The sequence below is a fragment of the Sturnus vulgaris genome, chromosome 14 (assembly GCF_052056855.1).
Source record: "Sturnus vulgaris isolate bStuVul1 chromosome 14, bStuVul1.hap1, whole genome shotgun sequence".
Taxonomy (NCBI): Eukaryota; Metazoa; Chordata; class Aves; order Passeriformes; family Sturnidae; genus Sturnus; species Sturnus vulgaris.
Genome location: NC_142256.1, coordinates 18,109,728 through 18,131,727, shown reverse-complemented (window position 1 = coordinate 18,131,727; position 22,000 = coordinate 18,109,728). Strand labels below are relative to the sequence as shown.

Below are 22,000 nucleotides of genomic sequence, written 5' to 3'. Positions count from 1 at the left end.
ATTCTGTGGCATTCTTGAAAATTTTTGGCACTTTGTTGCCATAGATTCTGTATTGCAATTGCTAAGTTATACCTTGTTACGTTTGTCTGGCTCAGTTTTAAGGTGTTTATCTAGAATGGGAAATACATTAAAACAATCTAAAGTCATGCCCCTTTGCTTTTTTATGTTATGCAGCTGAAAATGTAACTCGAGTGCAGAAGAACACACAAACTACTGAATTTGAGAAAGTCAGAAATGAGTAGATTGTGTATGATAGTTGTGAGTCCATTGCTTGAGTAATTTCAGTTGCTTTTTCTTCCAAGACCAATGTACTTGGAAAATTAAATACACACAGCTTTTAGAGAACTTAGAGTATGGAGATTTAATTCCAATTTAATACAAATAGCCAACTATCCTTTTAGGAGAAAGATTAAAACATGTTTGTTTCAGATGTGTTCAACCTTTAAATGTTTCATAGTTGCATTTTAAGATAGGGTTGTGTAGTTTTGGTTCAATCTGTGAATTTCTACTTTGGCAAGACCTGTTTTTTCCCATGCAGGAATTACCTTTAAGTTTGGTTATTTTTATTTTTATTCTGGAACTTGAAATTGTAAATAAACTCTGATGTCCTGTTGTGCTTCTCTTCTTTAGACTCTGAAAGATGGAACTAACTGGGAACAAAATGAAGAAATACCTCGTCTGCCAGGAGAGACCAGGGTTACAGGTATGATGCTCGATAGCTGCCTGATGCAGTGATGTTCAGCATTCTGGCAGACACTTGTATCTTATTGAATTATTTTGTAATTTGAACTGGTTTGGGCTGGGGCAAAGGTAAGGCATGCTGAAATGCCATGAAGTTTTCAAAGAAATTGTGAAAGATTCTTTCTATCACTTACCACAATTTTAATTGTTTAAAATATTGGTTTCTATATTTGGCAGATCTTCCCATAGAAACAAATTGCAAGTTGTGTCCTAATTGTATCTACAGATTAAGTTGCACATGTTGAATGCTACTTACATGGATGAGAGCTCCTCTAAGCTTTCTGAAATAAAGAGAATTCTATGTTCCACACACTATGCATTGGTACCTTGTAGAGTAATGTGGAATCTAAGCTTGAATGTGAATTCCCATAGTACCATCTTATACTTCCTTGACACAAGACGGCATGAACAGGGCTTCTCTGTTCTTTTTGGCCTTTACATACAGAAATGCTGTAGCATGAGGGAGACTAATGTACTGTGTAGTTTTCTTTTTTTGATGGAGGCTCTTCCTGAAATGGAAGTCTTTGTTGGAGTCTGTCTTGTGCATCTTCTCCTACCCTACGCCCAGATTTGTTGGGTGGATTTGTAAACAATATTGGCTCAGTTGAAAGCAAAGTGGTGATTCAGAGGAAGTAGTTTTGTTTTTAATGAAGAAGGTGTGAGGGAGAGGGTGTGGGACTAAGATGGATGTATGGCATTGTCCTTATGGAAATTGTCTATGCTTTGAGGCACTGCACTGGAATAGGGCACTTTTTGAGGAAGGCAAATAAACAGATTGGACTAAAGAAGTGAGCAGATAGGAAGAAATAAATGGAAGTCATTAACGTCATGGTTGGACTCAATGATCTTGAGATATCTTTTCTAGCCTTAACAATTCTGTGATTCTGCTTGCATTGCTTCACTGAAATCTTTCTGAGTAGTATGTGGTAGTATTTGTTCTGTTACTGTCCTTGCTGAAACACTACTGATGGCCCTGCTCTGTTTGATTGCCTCAAATTGAGATGTAATATTTCTCTGCAGCATGGTGAGTTCCCTGAACACTCTACAACCTGAACTACTACTTCAGTAGAGAATTGTTCACAGAATGATGTAATAGTATAAAGAATGTATTTGTTCTGGTATGGTGAATAGACTATGGTACAGTAATAACAGTATTCCCTGTTCTATGTCCTGCCCTCTTCTGTGTAGTGCTGAGAAAGAAAACACAAATATAACAAAGGAAGGCTACTGAAATCTGTGCAATTCATTTGGACAAGTTTAGTATACAAGTCTTTCACATTTTCTTAATAATTCAAGTAGATAAAACTCAGATGTATTACTTTCAAAATTCATTCACCTCTGAGTACAGCTCTCATTTTCTTTTACTGCTGCTTAAGCGATGCTGTCCTTAGCTCTCATTTTGTCTTTTCACAATCTTTTAAGAAATACTACATTTCTTACAGATAAGGATGTTATTTATATGTGTCCATTTAATGGTCCTGTTAAAGGAAGAGTGTACATCACGAACTACAGGCTGTACCTAAGAAGTGTGGAAAATGTGAGTAAAGTGCCACAATTGCTTCATGGGATGAGTTGGCTTTAAACTCTCTTCCGTCCACCCCCACTGCCTTTGTGTTCTTTTTTGGCCAGTTCATCTGTTTTGGTTTTGGCACACATATGCTTGTGGAATTGCATGGGAGGCTTTTTGCTTGAAATGGCCTGTAATGTTTTTAAGAACCATATTTTAATTCTGTAATGACTAAAAAGTAACTGCCTTTGTGCCACTGAGAAATCTGTATAAAAATATGAATTCTTTAAAGATAAATGTGTTGTAAAAGTGTGATTTTTGCCTGGTAAAACTGCAGTTTAATCACTTACACTGAACTGATACCTTTATCTTTTGTCTGTCAGAGCTTTTTTTATGTAGCTGTTCCCTTTACACTTAATCTGTGATAGACCAAGGGCAGCAACTAATGATATGCAATAGTTCTTAAAAATGGCTGTCAGTAAACCTAGTCTTTGATTGTTCTTGCTGTTAAAAAGAAAAATACTTTGATCAGTAGAACCTTATGTGGGCGAAGGGAGCGATAATGTGTTTGATAAGCAGTGACATGGAGGAGAGTAAAATGTACTTGTGATCTCTTTCATAATATGTCTTTTTTTTTTTTGTTTTTTTTTTTTTTTAGATAAGGATTTGGGGCTATTGAACTAAGGTCTTTCTGGCTGTAGCTAATTGTTATAGTAATGTCTTTTTCATTTAGTTCTGCTTTATGCTGTATATCAATAAAGCAGTATTAGCAAGCAGGGGCAGTCAGTATGTAGCAGAAGGCATCTCTTAGGGTGTTGCAACTGTTTTCCCTGCATGCTGAATAAGGCATGAAATATTTTTGTAGCATGGATGATGCTAAAGGCTGTAGAGTGACTGTACGGACTTCATAACATGCTGGCGAAGGAGACTCAAAGGCAGAAACATGCTTTTGTTTCTGTATTTATTGCATGTCTGCTTTCTATTCTGGAATGCATAACAACATTTTGCTTGGGTCTTCTTTTAACATTAATCTTTTCCTTACTCAAACTTTTCTTGCAGGATCCAGTTGTAATATTGAATGTTCCATTAGGCGTAATTTCAAGGATTGAAAAAATGGGAGGAGCTTCAAGCAGAGGAGAGAACTCTTATGGATTAGATATAACCTGTAAAGTAAGATTTTCCAATAATTCAGTAGAAAATTAAATCTAGAGGGCTTTTTTTCTCACTGACTACCTTTTTACAGGAAGGGAAATATACATGCTTATGGATGAATTTCAAAAGAGCTTTTTGAAACTTGACAGGACAATACTTTTTGTATAAAGGGCTGTTTAACTATCTTCCCTGCACACAAGGAGAGGGATGGTCTTGCTTTCCAAATCACTAATTGACATGGTTTTGCACATCAATTGTATTTTAGGGCATTATTCCTGCACCACTTTGTTATTTCATTTGTTCTAAAAGGAATATTTTTAATAATTCTGATATCTTTGAAGAATACCTCAAACAGGGTATTTGTAAACTATAAAGCCAGTGAAATGTTTTGTAAGACTATAGATATTTTTTACATAAAAATTGTCACCATGGAAAACTATGGTCATAGGGGAGTTTCCAGTGGATAATTCGGGGTCCTTTACTAGGTTCGTTATTCAGTGTATGCACATTTGATTCTTAGCAGTTAATGTGCAGATTACTTTTTCTGACACCAGTGATGAGAACATAGGAATAATATATTCTATACAAACTATTGGCAAATCTTTCTTTTGAAAACAGAGTAATTCCCATCCTGCAAACTTTCAATAGCTCGTGAGACTTTTTTAGTGAATCAAATAGAGCCGTTTCTGATGGCTTCATGCCAAAGTGCTGTTTGCAGCGCACAGAGTATGGTACTGCTTTGTTTGTACAATTCTTACACCCTCTTTTATTTTATGAGACGAGAAATAAAACTGAACATCCATAAGGGTTTGAGGTGTGTTACAATGAGATTCTACATCATGTTTAGTGTATAATATAGCACTTGTACAGAGAGAAACATCTTACAACTTTGGTTCACCTAACAGATAATGGCTTTGTTTTAGGATATGAGGAATTTACGGTTTGCATTAAAGCAAGAAGGGCACAGTAGAAGAGATATATTTGAAGTCCTCACAAAATATGCTTTTCCTCAGTCACATAACTCGGTAAGTTACATAGTTTCTATTGATGAATTGTATTAATGCAGAGTTCTTGCCAATTAACTTTACCTATTTGACCTAGTAATGGCTATATCATGGCTGCTTAAAAAGTATAACCGCAGAATCTGGTGTCAGCATAAACTAAACAGCAGCTTTTGTTTTGTATATTTGCAACACTTAAATCTATATGTTTTGTAAAATTATGGATGTACTCCAGATACACTACTGAGCACCTCTGCTCCATACAGATTTCATTGCTTAGAAACTGCAAGTTGTCCTCCCTAATATAGGAATATAGGGAATACATGCCTTAATTGATTTGTTGAAAACATTAATTAATCAAGCAGTCTCCAAGGCAGTGTTAAGTATGAATCACTAAGGGTTTTACTTCAGGAGAAGAAGATATGGTAAGGCAACACTTGTTTTATTGATCAAACTAATGAAAAATACAACAGGAATGCATTTATGAATTTGCACGGATTTGTTTCAGTTAAAAAAGGCATCTTATGGAAGGAATTGAGCAACAATGATGCAAGCTAATCATTATCTTCCCTTTTTTTGAAGTCTGTGTACTGTTCTTAGTGTGAGTCATTTAACATCTTTTTGGTAAATGGTTTATTTTGTCCATTGTAATACTCAATTTACACTTTATTGGTGTGCTTTAATTTAGGATTATTGTACAAGAGCTCTGTTCACAAAGTATTGGAAAGTTCTGCTCTGAATATTAAGAACTTTGTTCAAAGAATTGTTGCGGCAAGAATCTTACTTCTTTCCAGGAATGTATGTGTCAGTCAATGAGCTGGACTCTATAAACATTTAGTTTTTTAAAACTTTTCTATATACAAACTGCGGAGTGAAAGCATAAGGGAAAAGAAATGCTTTTGCTTAGATTATTTTGTATTGTTAACAAACAGGCCTTCAGAAATGAGAGAGATTTTTACATTTAGGTAGGTGTGAGGAGTTGTATTCACAGAGAAGATGGTTGTTAAAGAAGTGAATATATCTAATTCTACTGTTGCCATTTTATCCATTTTAAAATAGAGAATGATTGAAAGCATGACAGGATATGTGAACCGTAAAGTATAATGGAAAACAAGAAGCTGTATGCGGAAATACCAAGTTATGGAGAGGTTCAGGTCAAAACTGTCTTCTATACATCATGGGGTTCTGTAGCAAGAGGGTTTTAGACTGGGTTACCCAGAGCACAGTCAAGTGTATTGTTGAATATTTCCTGTATTTTAGGTTCCATCATGCCCATGCAATCTCATCCACATTATCGAGCTGAAGAGTTGGGGGGTTTTTTGAGGATTGTATGTAGTGAATATGGGCAAAAGAAATTCTAACTGACTTAGCAGAGTGCCTTATGGGATAATCCAACTATATGGGGGTGAATACCTTGGTGATGAGATGTGGACTTCTATTAGGTTCATCATCCAAAAAGACCCAGAGATCCTGTCTAATGATGGCAGTGAGTAATGTGTGGAATTGTCCACTTCCTCCTTTATTTCCTGCTTTATTGTCCACTTCGTGCTGGACCTGTTGAACCTAATAAAGTTCATCATTATATGGCTTGTGTGAAGGCCACTTGCCAACAGAAGTTAAGCTTAATAACAAAAGTCTTGGTTGGGGCAGTAGTACTTTGGCCCTTGGATTCAGTAAAGCAAAGAAGTCTCACTGGGGAGACAGTGACAACGTGGAGGGAGAGTGGTTCTAATTTGTCTCATAACTATGTCTGAAGCAGGGTATACCCGTTAGAAATCAGTTTTACTTTGGAGGGAAATAAAGCGAGCCTGTGTTACATCTGAAGGTTGCAGCTGCCCTTATTTTCTAATGTCACAGTGTGGATGAGCCCTTAACTTTAACATGAGCTAAACAAGTGTGTGATTTTTTTTTTGTGTGCTTTTATTGTATTTTGGCAGTTTAAACTGATCCTGCCAAAGGTGTTTCTGCCTGGTTTTCCATTCCTGCCTTGCTTTTTTACTGCATGAGTTTGAGGCTGCATGATGAACCAGATACGAAACTAAAGAAACTAAAGTTAGCAAGGAGATAAAAATAAAAGCTTTACTTTGAGTTATTTCGTGTCTTGTTAGTCCAAAGCGAGAGTGGAGTAAAAGCATCTCTGGGTGGATGTGAATCAGGAGGGATGATGGCACTGCTCCTTTCAGCGTCTGGTTTAGAACAAGATTTCACTGTGTGAATGTAGCAGTATGTTGGGACTGTACACGCCTGCCTTCCCCTTGGAGTGCTTTTTAACACTCTGGTCATGTAGCCATCTCACTCAGGGAGATGTTCTACAAAGAATGTGCTGTAATTCCCCTTGACAGCTGGGTAGAGATGGAAGGCCTCTGACACTCAAATGCTGAGCTCTTGTTCTTCTCTGGTCTCCTCTCTACTTTTCAGTCATGTGGTTGATTATTCTTCTAATACCAAACTGATATTTGTATAATCGCTAAGCCAGCATAACTCACTTATCCAGCACAAAATATTCTGATTAGTCTTGTGCTGCTTTGAATAATCTGGGGAGACCTGGTTTGAAATCAGTATGCATCAGAACCAGTGCAAGAGTGGACATGTGAGTGGAGCAGGTAGAAGGCAGGAGTGAAAAGAGGGAGATGTCTTGTTTTTAGCAATAGTAAAATGTTAGTTTTGCTCAGACCATCTTGCAGAACTGCATCCTTGATGTTTAACTGGTTCAGCAACACTGATGCTTGTGCAGCTTTGCAGTGGAAAGAAGATATCATCAGGATAATTAAGTTCTGAAGCTTTACTGTCCTGATTTTTCTGTATTTTTGTATTTTCTATCAGATTTTTATTTGATTGATTTTCATCTGCAGTGGTACTATATCCTAAGAGGTCATCCTAAACAGGAACTGGTAGAGATGCCTTACTTCTGTTTTTTTTCTGCTGTACCATTCTCATACAAATGGATGGTAAATAAAACCCAAAAGATGATTTATGAATGAAGTGTTCTTACTGTTTTCAAGATTTGTTTCCATCACCATCCCAACAGTATTGTTTGAGAGCCTATTATAAATCACAGGCCTGTTCACAATTGCTCCTCTGTGCCTCAGCATTGTCCTTGGTGCCTACTTCCAGAAGGTAGTTTTTGTTTGTCTCCAGTTTGAGTATACGTTGGATTCAGATATCCTTGAATCAGTAACATAAAGTGAAATCAGCTCATCTGACTGACAACATAGTTGATGGGGAGCAAGCACCTGCTGTTGCTAATCCTCTGTTGCATTTGCAAACTTGTGCTAATTGAAAGAAAATTGTTGCCGAAAGCGTTTTTTTTTAATGTTTGAAAAAGTAAAACCAAAATAGCCAAACTCCCCCAAATGAGATGTTTTAGTACACCACAAAAGATAAAATATATTTGCTCTCTCTAGTTTAGCTTCTGCATAGCAGCTGCTTCAGTTCCTGATCTTACCATGAAACTACACATCATCATTTTTACAAGATTGTTCAGCACCATGGTATCTGTACAATCTGTGTTTATTCCTAACCCTCAGTAGGTCTGTGGGAATGCACATTTTGATGAGACTCTGGTGGCTATGCTGGCTGACTTGAACTGCTCCTGATGTCACTGTTTATCCTGGTCATTTAAAATGTCTGAGGGTTGGCTCATGCCAGTGTTGCTGTTGGATCTGCAAAGATGACTTCAGATGGAGCAAGGCTGGTGAAGGCTCTGCCTGTCTGTCAGAGCACCTGAATTTGCAAAAAACCCCTTGACTTGGGACTTCATTCCCTATCACACATCAGAACCAGGGCAGCAGTGGTGTGAGGTGACCATGTTCACAAAGGAGCAGAGGGCAGTATACCAGCACTACAGTGTCTGACTTTTGTTTTTAGATGAACAGGTAAGATGTAACTGGCTAGGTTGTAGTAATGGCATACAAAATGCCATTAATAATGGTAAAGATAATGATATATTTATTTTCAAATACACTGAGAAACTGTCAGCCTTTACAGTGAGTAAAAACTTAGTAATTTATAATATGTAAAAAGTATACATCCATGAGTTAGAAATAGAAAATGCAATTGATTTTCTTCACAGGTGTGTGGCACCTTCTTGTTCTAGTTTTGCTGCTTTCTTCTTTTGCAATGCATAAAGATTGGTTAAATATTTAATAAATGGTGTCTACACTATATGTTCATGTACAACATGTGCTATGATTCCATAAAGAGTAAATATGTAGCTGTTGTATTTATACTGAGATTTATATATTTACATTGCATTAATACTGCTAAATAGACTGCTTGCTAAACTGTAATAGTCAGATTGTAGATGCTTTCTCCTTTACCTCACAGAACTGTGTTGTGCTTTGAACAACCAATGTATTGCATATTATTTTTGTGTACTAAATCAGAAGGAGAAATTGAATGCTAAAGACAAGCACTCTGTCTGTAGGAGGCTTAAAAATAGAGACTGTATTGAAATTGTGGGTTAACACCTACAAGGAAGTAAACAATTATTTGCACAGTGAAGCAAAAAGTAGTTTACTAAAAATGTTACAAGATTTGAAAGATTTTTTTTTAACTGTACTAGTCTTCTGGTTCAAGTGAAGCAGTAGTCATCTGCCTTTAGACTGTGGATCTGCACTGAAATCCCTGCTTCCATTTTGTGCAGCAGCTTTAATTTGGTTTTAGAAAAATCTTAGCTGATGGATGGTGAGTCTTGCTTGGTTTTGCCAACTACAGGTATTGACAAGTAACAAACTTTGTACCCAAAAAGTGTTCTGAGTAGTGATTTACTACACTTTGTTGATTTCTTACTTGTTTAGTGTTTTCTTTGATTTCTTCTTTCTGTTTCCTGTGGTAGCTGAAAAGAATTTGAAACTGATTTTTAATTAGTTGATAGATTAATCAGAGTAGATGGACTTTCATCAGATGTGTAGTATTAATCTCCATCAAACTTAGAACAGATATGATCAGTGCATTGGAAGTGACTGCAGATTATCCTGCCTTGCACTCAAGATGTAAGATAAATAATCAGTATAACTTGAGGTAAATCTGTGTTTTATTTGAGTAGCTTTTACCCAGCCAGTCTCAATGCTGAGAGGAGGGATGCCAGCTCAGGCTTGCTGCCTGAAACACTGATGTGTTGAGCAGGTAGTCTGTCTGAAACTTATCCTTAGTATCCAGCCAAACTCATGTGGCATTGTCTCAGGTCCATCTGTGCAAACCATAGTTCTGCTTTTTGATTATATGTTCTTGGTTTTGAAAAACCTATTAATGATCTCAAAAAATCAATGAAATACACTTTTATTTTACTGCAATATTCTTCTGAACTTGAATATCTCTTATGTAGGTTTTATATATATATATTTTTTTTTTAATTTCCACTCAAATCTGGACACATCTGATGAAGCTGCAGATGATTTGATTCCTGGGAAGATAGGCTGAGTGCAGCAGGAGATGCAGAGAAGGGCTTTTTGTTGGAGAGGCAGGATTAACAATGACAGAAAGGAATGGAATTGTGTGTGTGGAGGGAAGAAAAAATGAGTGGGGTTCAGAGTGGAGACTCTGAGTACCTAAAGTATTGTTTGGGGAGAAGGAGGATCTAGCAGGGATGTGCTAGATTTGAAGGGAAGATATGTGAAGAAGGCATAGTACTGGCCAACCTCCTTTTATTCTGGTATTTGCAAGACTTTCCTGTGTGGAAAATGGTGCACTGAGAGAGGCTGACAGGGCTTTTCCACCTTGTGGCACCATACAATTCCGAGAGGTGCTCATGTGGTTCTTCTCCGACCTTCTTCTGCCTTCTGCATCTGAAGGCTATGGATACACACCCAGCTGATCTGTACTCAGTACCTGCGGGCAGTGGTGTGACCTTGGTGCTTTCATCCCCACGTGCAAGTATGTGTGTATGAGAGGCTCTAATAGGATGGGTTCTGTATCCACAAAAAGCTAAGCCGTGTAATTTTACTAAGACAGCGCCTCTCAAATCTTACATCAAGTGATAAAGCGAACCTATGAGTGTTATATTGTGAATGGCATTTCTCCTTCCTGTTTATTCCATTTGCTTGCTGCACTGTCACATTTTGTTTCAAACAAAAAGAAGTAATGTCCAAACGTGTTAAAATAAGTACTGACAGATCATAAAATATAACTATGTCCAAGCCTCTATCTTTCGTTAAGTATATGATTCTTACAATAAAATGGTTATAGATGTGGGTTGCTTGTTACAGTTGAGTAAGGTAAACTGTAGTTAGAAATTAAATAGACCTATATGAATTCAGTATAATTGTATTGCATTTGTGTGTCTCCTACTCTGTTTTAATGGCAACATAACACAGCAATAATTGTGTATTTTGTTGGGAGAAGTGGGCCTGAGGTAGAGTGGGGATGTTACTGTATTTCAGACTCCAGCAGTTAGACTGAACTAAGACTCAGGCCATCTTCACAGAGTTTCAGTCTTGTCTGCGAAGCTATTGGAGGTGGTGGGAATGGAATTCAGATCTTTAATCTTTTGGTACAGTGAGTAAGAATTTCAGTAGTCAGCAGATTATCTGTGCAGTCTGTACACGATGGTGCACATCCAAATGTGTGTGTATAAACGTTTTGATATAATTTAGTTAATGCTTGCAGAAGAAAAACAATTTTTAATCTTCAGGATTTTAGAGATTGGTAATTTTTAAATACTATTCTTGTGTAGTATAATTCAGGAATTTTCTCTGAATTGTTCACGTAAAAATCTGAGTCCAAATTTTTCTCCATATGCCTTTTCATTCTTTGTAGTGTTCTGTGATTTGTTAGACTTGAGGTTTTTGCTGGTTGATCTATTCTACTGATAAATTTCTTTCTATTGAGCAACATAGGAAGAATTTGTACTACCTGAAATATCAACAAAACTGATGAAGCATAATTGTCCACTTAAATAGTTAAGGGCTCTGTGACTGTAAGCTTTTGTAGCAAATGTGGTAAAGCTGCTGTAGCCAAGCATTTTAAATGAATCATGCTGTAAAGAGTAGGACATTGTTCTTTCAGAAAAGATTCAATCCATCCCCTCATGCATAATAAATGTAACACTTTAATGCTTTAATGGTTTGTAAAGGATGAAAACAAAATGCACTTTTCCTTCTGATGTCTTGTGGATTTTTTTTTTTGTGGGTGGCATGAGCAGCATAGCTGCCATTTATTTTTATTTTGTAATAACACCTTTCTTAATTTTTGTCAATAAAAACATGTTCTGTGCAACAGCTGTCACAGTGTGCTGTTTCTCATGTGGAAACTTGCAGTAAGTAGGAGCTTAAATAAAAGACTTATTCCTGCCTTTAATGCATCTTCTAAGTGACCTGTTAGGATTCCAGTGTTTCTGTTTCCTATTGTTCTAAGATTCTCCTTTGCTTCTGTGTCCTTGGTGAATTCTTAACATAGTTACTCTTTGGGTATAGCAGATTTCTTTGTGAGAAGGGGATGGTTCTTGTGTGTAGCTGTTTATTAATAGTTCAGCAAATCAGTTGCATCTACTGCTTCAGATAGTGTTATTCCCATTTTGCTGTATTCCTTGTTTACAATTAAACAACCTTTTTCAGGTTTTTTAATAACTTTTTATACCTGCTTCTACTTTTAATGGAATAGGGTTTTTTTCTGGTAGAGTAGATATCCATCTCTTCATCTCTCCCTCTATACCACTTAATAGTAGTTTACTTAGTCAAAAGAATTTGTAATGGTTACTTGCACTGAAGGTCTACCCCTTTAAAAATGGTAAAGACATTCAGAAAATAAAGCCAGGGAATGCATTGTTTACTTCTGCAAACTTGCCAGTGAGTGCACTTGCTCTAAAATAGTGATCTAATTTAGAATTCTGGTTTGTAAAACTAGTGAGATAAAGCATTTTGAGTGAGCAGTAGCATCCTTTGGAAGTATTTGTTTACTTGAACTACATGAGGAAATATCTTCTCCTTTTGTGGGGGATTCAATTTTGTGTTTTGATATTAGCTGTTCAGTGTTAAAAGCAGTGTAACGTATTGGGCTGAGCAGAATTGCCTGGAGCCTTCCTCAGATTCAAAACCTCCTCCATGGGGGTGGTTTTTTTTCTTGCTTACTGGGTTTTCTGCATTTGTGGGATGTTCTGTTTAGCATTCAGTTTCTCCTTTTAATCTTTTTTGACAGCTAGGAGACTTTCAGTTGTTTCTTTACAGATGAGCTATGATGAGCTCTAGATGTTTCTGCTCTGTAAGTTGTCGCTTAGTTAGCTCAGGACAGCACATTCTCTTCTGTGTGTTTCTTTTGTTTGTTTGTTTTGGTGGGGTTTTTTTTTTGTTTGTTTTTGGTTTTTTTATTTGAAACAATTTTGTTTTGTGCTCCTTTTGGTATCTGAAGAGTTTGTAGACCACCAAAATTAGTTTTCTCAATGTGGAAGATTCTTAGCATAAACATCACTTTTGTTTTCATCCAAAACTATGGAAACAAACCAAGGGAGGAGAAGGGGGTTAATTAGGTAATAGAGCCCACTTGGAATTTGTTGGAAAGAGAAGAAAGATAAAAGGTATGAGGAACATACTGGAATGCTCAATAAGGCTGCTGTGCTATATAAATGATTTGTGAGAGCAAGGAGCAAAGCAAGAAGTAAGTAATGTAAGCTGCTAACCATTTCATTTTCAATGGCAGCTTTTTCACTTTCATGGAGCGTTACAGTAATTGGGATTTCTTATAGTATCGGTTGGGGAGGGGATGCAGAAAGGCATCTGCTTCGTGATGGCAATGGATAACAATTAAAACCTTTTTCCTCTTTGAATTTAGCATCTGATGTTGTATGTTGTAATTGAAGCTGTGCCTATTGGAGAAATTTGCTGAGAAGACAGTAGTTTATTTAGTGATTATGTGAAAGAAACCATTCTAAAACATTTCAACCTCCTGGCAGTAAAAAGAAAAAATCCAACCAATTAACCTTTATAATTTCTATTCTTTTTGTTACCTAGTAACTGTTGTCATATTTTCATTTTTTTCATTACCAGGTCTATATTTTTTTTACTTGTTGCTCTTTGCTTCATAGTCTTGGACATACCAGATATAAATGGAGAGATTGGGGCTGGCATGGAGCAATCAGTCCTATTTTATAGCGAGCATTAGGGTATAACTGATGATGAGCCCTCATGTTTGCCATTTGCAGTTAGAGTTTGGTGTAATAAGCTTCTTTTATATCTTACAGCTTTTTTTTGCTTTTGTAAATGAGGAAAAGTTTTCTGAAAATGGATGGATGGTGTACAACCCGATGTCTGAATACAGGAGACAGGTGAGTTACTTACAGTTGCTGTTGTCTGGTGCTTTCACATCTTCAACTTGCATAGAGGAATTACTGTTTGTATACTTCTTTTATCAGCTGTTGGGAGAGGATGAAATTTCAACATGAAGAAAAGTAAAGACAGGAAATAAAACACTAGAGCCTTTAAAAAAACCCCAGGAATGCCACAGGAAGGTGGTCTTTGCTCTTGGGAGGAAGTTATTGATGCCTCTTACAATGTGCCACTGCTAAGTGAGCACAGGTGGGGAGAACGTGCCAAATATGTAACTATAGTGTCCTAAACATAAACTGCATTTGTTCTTCTTCCCAAAATGAAGTGGGGAGAAAAAAAGAAGCTTGTTTTAGAAACAGCATTGCTTTACAGAAATTCTGGATATCTATCAGTGTTCTTCCTTGCTCTTTATGTGATCTTGGGAAAATGTCAATGAAAGAGGATGATATTTCATTTTAAATGTCTGATAGATAATTGAAGTAAGACATTAAAAAAAATTAAATAGCAAAGAATGAGAACTTCCTTAATTTTTTTTAGCCTCCATAGTTTTTTTTTTGTTCATGGTTTAGAAGCCTGAGGCCCAAAAAAGGTAAAATACAAACACCCACACAAACCCCACTGTGTGTGTGTGGACTTATGTCTCCTGGAAATGCCTTACTGGGCTAAGTCCGACTAGGAGTTGTTCTTTCTCAATAAGAAAGTTACCCTGAATCTTACTTTTAACATGGTGGTAGTATCAGGCTACAGGGAAGAAAGGTTATAGTGAGACTTCCTCACAGTCTCTCTTCACCAGGAACGGTGGAAAAGCAAAGCTTTGGGGAAGGAGAGAAGGTAATTTTCTTTCCTCATCCCACAGTTAAAGAAATACTTCTCCTAGTTTCAGTCATTGTTTTGAAACTTACTAAGGCTAGAATTTTGTGCTCTTCAGCTATTTAAGACTGTGAATCCATCTGCAATGAGCTGGTTTGTGTAGTCTTGTAATCTTTTGTGCTTCTGTTGCTTTGAAATGGTACTTAAATTGTTGCCATGTGGCCATAATATCGTGTAAAATTCAGGAGCAGAATTATTACTTGTTCAGCCAAAAATACATTGAATAACTTCATGTTATTATTTTAGGGGCTGCCTAATGAACGGTGGCGAGTGACTTTCATTAATGAGCATTACGGGCTGTGTGACACATACCCATCACTCTTGGTCGTGCCATACAATGCAACAGATGATGATCTCAAGAAAGTTGCTGCCTTTAGGTCCCGAAATAGAATCCCGGTGAGTATTAGGTGATGGAACTTGCCTGATGATGTAGCTAAGTCTAAGTTGCATCCAAACAGCTTCTTGCTGAATGCAATGCAGAGGATGCTTTTTTTTTTTTTTTTTAGTAGTTATAGTTTTGATTAGCTGGTGGTTTTCATTGCTTGAAACAGGTCTTGGTCAAACCACATTTCCATTCTTTCCCAATAACAATCACCCATGGCAGCTTCACTGATTTTTAACTTGACTTGCCCAGTAACAATGGCCAGCAGTGCAGTTTTCCTTGATGAGGAATGAGCCTTACGCTGCCTTTACTGTTGCTGGATGTCTGTAAAAAGTAATCACAAATGTTGTCCTGCAAGCAAACCATGTGACGTTAAACATAAGTTCCACTGGTCTGTCCTAAAGTAAGATCTCGTTTATAGTCTCTTTAGTGAATTCTTGGGCTTTTTAGTCCATAAAATAAAAGAAACCGATTTGACTTCTTGCATTTCTGCAATGAAAAATCTATGAGGTAAGAGAATTTTTATGTATCAGCTCTTTACAGCACTACAGAAAATACGAATTTCTATCCCAATACTTATTTTAACTGGTATTTCCCTTTTGCAAACTTGGAAGATGTGCTGGTTTCTTAGACAGTATCTTAGACAGAAAGCTGCCTTGAATCTCAGTTTCAAACAGATGCACAGCTCAGTATGACAAATATTTATTAGATCCAGTATTTACTGACAGACTAGGTCTATAATTATAAATTTACTATATATACACACATATCTGTATAATATATAATGTGTATAGAATATATGTAATGTATAGCCTGTGCATATAGTTCTAATAACCTAGCAGTGTCATCCCTGTCACCTTGAAATTCATGACTGGCCTTTTGATATGCCTGAAAAGTGAGAGTAATTCCCTTGGTTATAGTAATTTTATTAAAATAGAAATTTATAATAGTAATTTAATTCTTGTCTAGAACTAGCCACTCATTCTCACCACCTCCCCCCCGCACCACTGGCAGATCTTGTTTCTCATCTCAGGAGTGAACACCTTTTGAGGATTGGATTTTTGGGAGGTTTTTTGCTTGAACTCTGATCTTCTTTCACCCTGTAACCCACAACTTACCGAGTGGGTGGGAATACTGTTTGTTAATATTTTTCAACAATGAATTTGCATTTTTTTGCCTACTTCTTGGGTTTCTTGCTTATCTTTAATCTCTGGCGCTGCATTTGTTCCTGGGCAGCTCACTGTCTTTTGTGGCAAGTCCTCTCTGGCTTAAAACAGCACAGACAGCATGTGCTTCTCTCCGGTGCCTCCTCTTTTAAAGAGGGCTGAGGAACAAAATGTGCTTTAAAGAGAAGAGAAAACATTCAAGATACTGCAAAAAGGTTCAACTTCCCTTCCTTATCCAAAAAAAAGGAGAAGTTATTCTTGTAGAATTGGAGCATCTTAGTCACCATTTCTACAATGAGTTCATTCTCCTGACTTGTTTTTTTAGTTTCAGCAGAGATTGCTGTGTTTGTTACTAGTTTACTTTTCAGGATTATTTGTGTAATTAAAGACTTGTAGGAAAACATTAAAATACATTGGATTATATAGGTAAGCATTAAATATGTAAGAGAACTCTTTTGAAGATAATTATTAAGTACCAGAAGCAGTTGAGATGTCAAGGGATTTTATTTTGAAGAAATAAAAAGAAAGGTGTTAATTTTCATACTGTGTATTCTAAAGAATATAGCTTTAAGTTATGGTATTTTAGTAAAATGAGTATCTTCTGCTGTCTGTTTGCCATGTGACCAGGTTCTCTCATGGATTCATCCGGAGACCCAAGCTGTAATCATGCGTTGCAGTCAGCCCCTGGTTGGAATGAGTGGCAAGCGGAATAAAGATGATGAAAGATACCTCGATATCATTAGGGAGGCCAACAGGCAGATCTCTAAACTTACCATCTATGATGCAAGGCCCAATGTCAATGCAGTTGCAAACAAGGTAAACACATGCTTCTAATGTCTTATTTTTGAAGGGAATGAGGAGGAGATTTACTTTGAAGTTTTCTGTGAGGAGGTTTTGGAGAATAGTAGTAATCTTAATATAGATAAATTCACATAATCAACTACTGAGGCTCAAGGCCATGAAAGGACATGCGTGTATAAAGTAGATCCCTAAGCAGAGTTTCAGGACCATATGTGGATTTCCAGATGTGCTCTTCTGTCTGCGTTCTCAGCCAAGCAAAGATCTTAGCATTGGACTGAAGTTGGGCATGACTCCACTCTGCACTAGGAGGTAGCTGTAGGCTGGGCTGCAGAGTATGTCCCCTGTTGGGGTGACAGGCCACCTCTGCACAACCTTCAGATCCTCTGGGAAAATTCCATCCTAGAAAGGATGTGTGCATAAAGCCAACCCCACTGACAGGCATCCTGTGTTTGGGTCTTCCTAACCATTACATGGACTACTTCAGACCTATCCTGGCATCCTGCAAATAAAGAGAAAGTGATAAATAAACTCTAAACAGCAGTATGTGTATGATTTTGGATACTTTGGTACCTATTGTTCTTCCCCAGGCGCTTGTAGTTGCTAAGTACAGAAACAGTGTTTTCACTGGTGACTGTTTCTTTGTTATCTATGAACAAAACCTAAATGGGATCAGATCTGGAACAGATCTTGAAAAATCATCTCCTCTAACCTTTCAGGAAGAAAAGGTGTGCCTGTGGATTGATTTCTCCTCTGCTTCCCCCTCAGCTCTGTTGAGGATTAGATTATTTAGGCAAACTCAGATAATGCCAGTACACTGTGTCGGTGGTGTTTTTGGCATGGAGTACAGTAGACATGGATGTGCTCGATCTTTATATGCAAAGACCATGTTAGGGAGCAGTGGTGTGGGAGACAAGTGTAACGCTTTTGTCACAGGAGAATGTGCCACACCTGGGGATAGTCCCTTAGTCATGGAACTTCAAACACAAATGAAGGGAATGTGCTTTTCAGTACTTACTGGTGTAGGTGTGTGTCTGCACAGCAAAGAGCATGAGAGCTGAGCTCAAAAGGGTTTGAGACCTGAGTGAAATGATAAGTGTGCTTATGTGGAGAGAAGGAATTCTAGCTTCTGAATAGTTTTGTGGAACAAAACAAACACGAGTTGAGTGTTTGTGCTGAAAGAAATATGAAATGGTAAAACTTGTTTGCATCTTAGAGGTTTATGTATAACGTTTTTTAAGTTGCTTTCAAGAATAACAGTAATAGTTCAAAGGGGACAGTAATACTGGTAGCTTGCACGGTGCAAGTTAGGTACATGTATTTGTACCTGTACAGTCGTCTTCTCTATAATACAGAATGTAGTTTGTTAAGCTTTTTTACTATGTTGGTGTGTATAGCACACATTCTTTCGGAGACTCTGTCCTAGGGGCTGTTTTAACCTGATGGGGCTTGTATTTTGAGGGTCTGCTTCAATTGCTTGCATTTGACTGTACAAATCCCGTTATCCTCTGCACACTGAATTTTTATGGGTGAACAAAACATGTAATCTTTGTTTGCCTTGTGTAAAGATTGTCAGTTATATCTTGGAAACAAATGGGGTAAAAAATTGAGTTTGTCCAAGAACTGCGGAAAAATTTAAGGTAATGTCTTACAGACAAAACTTGATATATACATGTTTTAATTAACTCTTCATATGTCTAAATATAAAATGCTCAATCAGAGCAGTAGGGTACATTTCAGGATCTGTGGGAGAATGACATAAGAAGTGTGAATCAGTGTTGATCAGCACTGAAAATATTTCGTGAACAGCTGTGAAGATTTGTCTAAGCAAAATATTGGGCTGTGCTGCTCACGCATTTCTGTGTTCCTTGTACATAGGTCAGGACAGTCAGGAGTTGCAGCAGCCCTGATGCTGAAATTACAATCATTCCTCATGAAGACTTCATAATACTCAAAGAAAAGAGAAAAATACACTCATTGCTTCTTTAACTGCATAGCCTGGCAGTTCTCATATCAACCCTACATCTGAGAAAAAAGATAGAGAGCACAGAATAGAGATACTGTGCTGCTGTACAGCAGTGTAGGTGGCACTCATGGGGAAAGGCTTTAGACTCTTGTCTGATGTATAGCTGGTGGCTGCAATGTCGTATAAAGGCAAAATTTATTTATCCAAATTCATGGCATGTTTTTGCTGTCTGCAGGAAATGCTGCAATTTTTCAGCTCTCTGAGCTTGAGGGTACTGATGATGTTTAGTCTGGAGAGAAGGAGGCTCAGGGGGTCCTTATCACTTTATATAACTGCCTGAAAGGAGGTTGTAGCCAGGTGGGAGTTGATCTCTTCTCCCGAGTAATAAGTGATGGGACAAGAGGAAACAGCCTCAAGTTGCACCAGAGGAGGTTAAAATTAGATACCAGGAAAATGTTATTTGTGGAAAGGCTGTCCAGGGAAGTGTTTGAATCACTATCCCTGGAAGTATTTAAAAGATGTGACAGTTGAGGGCATGGTTTAGTGGTGGGCTTGGCACTGCTGGATTTTTAATGTTTGGATTCAGTGATCTTAAAGTCTTTTCCAAACCAAATTATTTCATACTTATCTTTGAAAAGTCTTTATCAGTGGCATTGTGCCATTAAATATGTGTGGGTTTTCTGCTTCCTTTTGTGGCCAGGCATATCCTCTGCAGTGTTGGTGTTGAAATGCTTTGAAAGAGCAGCAGCAGAACAGACCTTTTTCTTACATGGCTCTTTAATATCTTAATCTAAATCTAAATATATGTTTAGTCTTCAGCACTAAAATTCAGTTTTAGAAAAGGTAGTTTTAAGTATACTTTAATGTTATTGCTAATTTACTTCTTAAAGACAGAATCTAAGGTTCTTGAACATAATTTCTAAATTAAAGGTATCTTATTCTTAACTGAACTCTTAAATTTAAATTTATTTGGCCAAACATTTTATCATTTCTGTCTATTTCTATGTCAAATGACATTCATTCTTGCTCTGTTGAAGAGTGTGTGTATGACTAAAGTTAATTTCAGATCTCTTGTTTGTAGGCAACTGGGGGAGGATACGAAGGTGAAGATGCATATCCCAATGCAGAACTTTTCTTCTTGGACATTCATAATATTCATGTCATGCGGGAATCTTTGAAGAAGCTGAAGGACATTGTTTATCCTAACGTGGAAGAATCACACTGGTTGTCAAGTCTGGAATCAACCCATTGGTTAGAACATATAAAGGTAACTTTTCCTTGATTGTTTGAAAAATGTTTGTCCAAGTCTGTCATATCATAATACTTGCTTTCTTTGCTCAACTTTGAAATGCATCAAACTACTTAACTAGATCCCTGAATGCTGGCTTTTTTTTGCCAAGTAATCTTAGAGTATGTTATGAGATTCATTGCTAAGCAACAGTAGGTGAGATTTAATGTTTGTTGCCTGGCTCAAGTTAAGAGTGTTTGGCAGAAGAATGCATTCTTAGTCTGATTTGCTTTACATGAGAACTGATTTTTTTTTTGGTTTCTTGCAATATAGGCCTGCAGTTGACTGTCATTGTGACATATTAGTAAATATTTTAGTTCTCAGTGTGTATGTGACTTTATTTTGTGAATTCTGGTTTTGTAAATAAATTTTATAAATTTATTTGTAACTTCTGCAATTTTCATCTGGTAGCACAAATAAAACACTTAAGCTGATAATTCACCATGGTTCTTGCTAGTGGACCTTTGAATCTTTTGCCTTAAGTACAGCTGTGTAAAAGTAATTAGAGTATTATGTAATGAATCCTACTTAATAAAATTTTCATCTTAATTTAATATTTGGAAAATAAATATATTAAAAGGGTGCAAGCTCATTTTTCCAACAACTGAGATAATTCAGTAATTTAGTTCAAAGAAAGGAGTCAAATGAAATAGCTCTGAATTTTAAGAGATTATATCCTATGGTAAATCCCCTCTTTCTTTGTAAAAGAAGCTTATGTTCTTTGGTTTATCAAGGTTACTGTTTTCTGCCCTATTTTTTAAGCATTTGCTGAGAGATGAATTTGATCTTACTAAGGGATTAGGGAACCAATCTGTTTCTCTATTTTTATGCAAGAAATTCACTTGATCTCCTGGAAAATTTTTTCCACTTAACTCCACTGCTCTCTTCAGGTCTTTTAATAGAAATAGCATTAATTCAGATGCAAAGAAATCAACTTAGTGTTATAATTTGACCAGAAATAAGCAGTGTTGTTTGTTTGGTGTGTGTTGCTCCTTGCCAGCTCGTTCTGACAGGAGCCATTCAGGTGGCAGACAAGGTGTCATCAGGCCGGAGCTCGGTGCTGGTTCACTGCAGTGACGGCTGGGACCGCACGGCTCAGCTCACCTCCCTGGCCATGCTCATGCTGGACAGCTACTACAGAACCATTGAAGGCTTTGAAGTTCTGGTGCAAAAGGAGTGGATAAGCTTTGGACACAAGTTTGCATCGGTAAGAATTAGAAGATAACTGGAAAGACTATGCAGTATTAACTTTCTGAAAAGCTTCCAGTGTTAAATTGCTCACTTTGCATCAGGGTTTGATAATTCCTTTCGTTATTTTTGAATTTAGATTTAAAACATTTCCAGGTAAACTGATCAAAACTTCTGGGTTTGGACCTGTTTGATTAATATTTTTCTTCCTATTCTTTCTCTGAGAACTCATATTTTGTCCTTTGCATCCTTTTAAAAGCATAGAATTGCTAGGCTCACTGTGGTTATTGAGCAAAGAAAACAAGGAGGCAGAAAAATTGTCCTCTCAAAATCTTCAGCTGAAGATCAGATAAAGCTGGGACATGAGATTCTCCATCACTCTTTCTTTGGGCTATTTTGACTGTCACAAGAAGCAGATGAATGAGTCTGGCCAGTGTCTTCTAAGTGATATTTTGCGTGCTGATTCCCAAATATTCTAAACCTGTTGTAACAGCTCCCAAGAGGCTGTCACTGGTGATGCTGGCTCTACTTCTGTTCCATTGTCTTCTGGATAGGAGGTTAGAAGTTCAGAAGGTCAAGTAGTTGTTTCCATAGCAAGTCCTTAATATTTCATAGGTTGTGAATAATTTTCACAGAAAATTCACAGAATATTCTGAGTTGGAAGGGTCCCTGTTCATCCTATTT

At 37.1% G+C, this 22,000-nt stretch overlaps 1 protein-coding gene across 3 annotated transcripts in view; it reads left to right on the top strand.

Annotated features, from left to right (window-relative positions):
• The window catches only part of MTM1 (myotubularin 1), a 39,886-nt gene that overhangs the window by 10,648 nt on the left and 7,238 nt on the right, over positions 1-22,000 (top strand). For all 3 annotated transcript variants that reach the window (XM_088173469.1, XM_088173467.1, XM_088173466.1), the window contains exons 4-12: positions 631-703; positions 2,184-2,278; positions 3,308-3,418; positions 4,324-4,425; positions 13,574-13,657; positions 14,775-14,924; positions 16,704-16,892; positions 19,922-20,107; positions 21,129-21,335. In XM_088173469.1, coding sequence (XP_088029595.1) covers positions 631-703; positions 2,184-2,278; positions 3,308-3,418; positions 4,324-4,425; positions 13,574-13,657; positions 14,775-14,924; positions 16,704-16,892; positions 19,922-20,107; positions 21,129-21,335 — 1,197 coding nt within the window. The remainder of the gene's footprint in view (positions 1-630; positions 704-2,183; positions 2,279-3,307; positions 3,419-4,323; positions 4,426-13,573; positions 13,658-14,774; positions 14,925-16,703; positions 16,893-19,921; positions 20,108-21,128; positions 21,336-22,000) is intronic.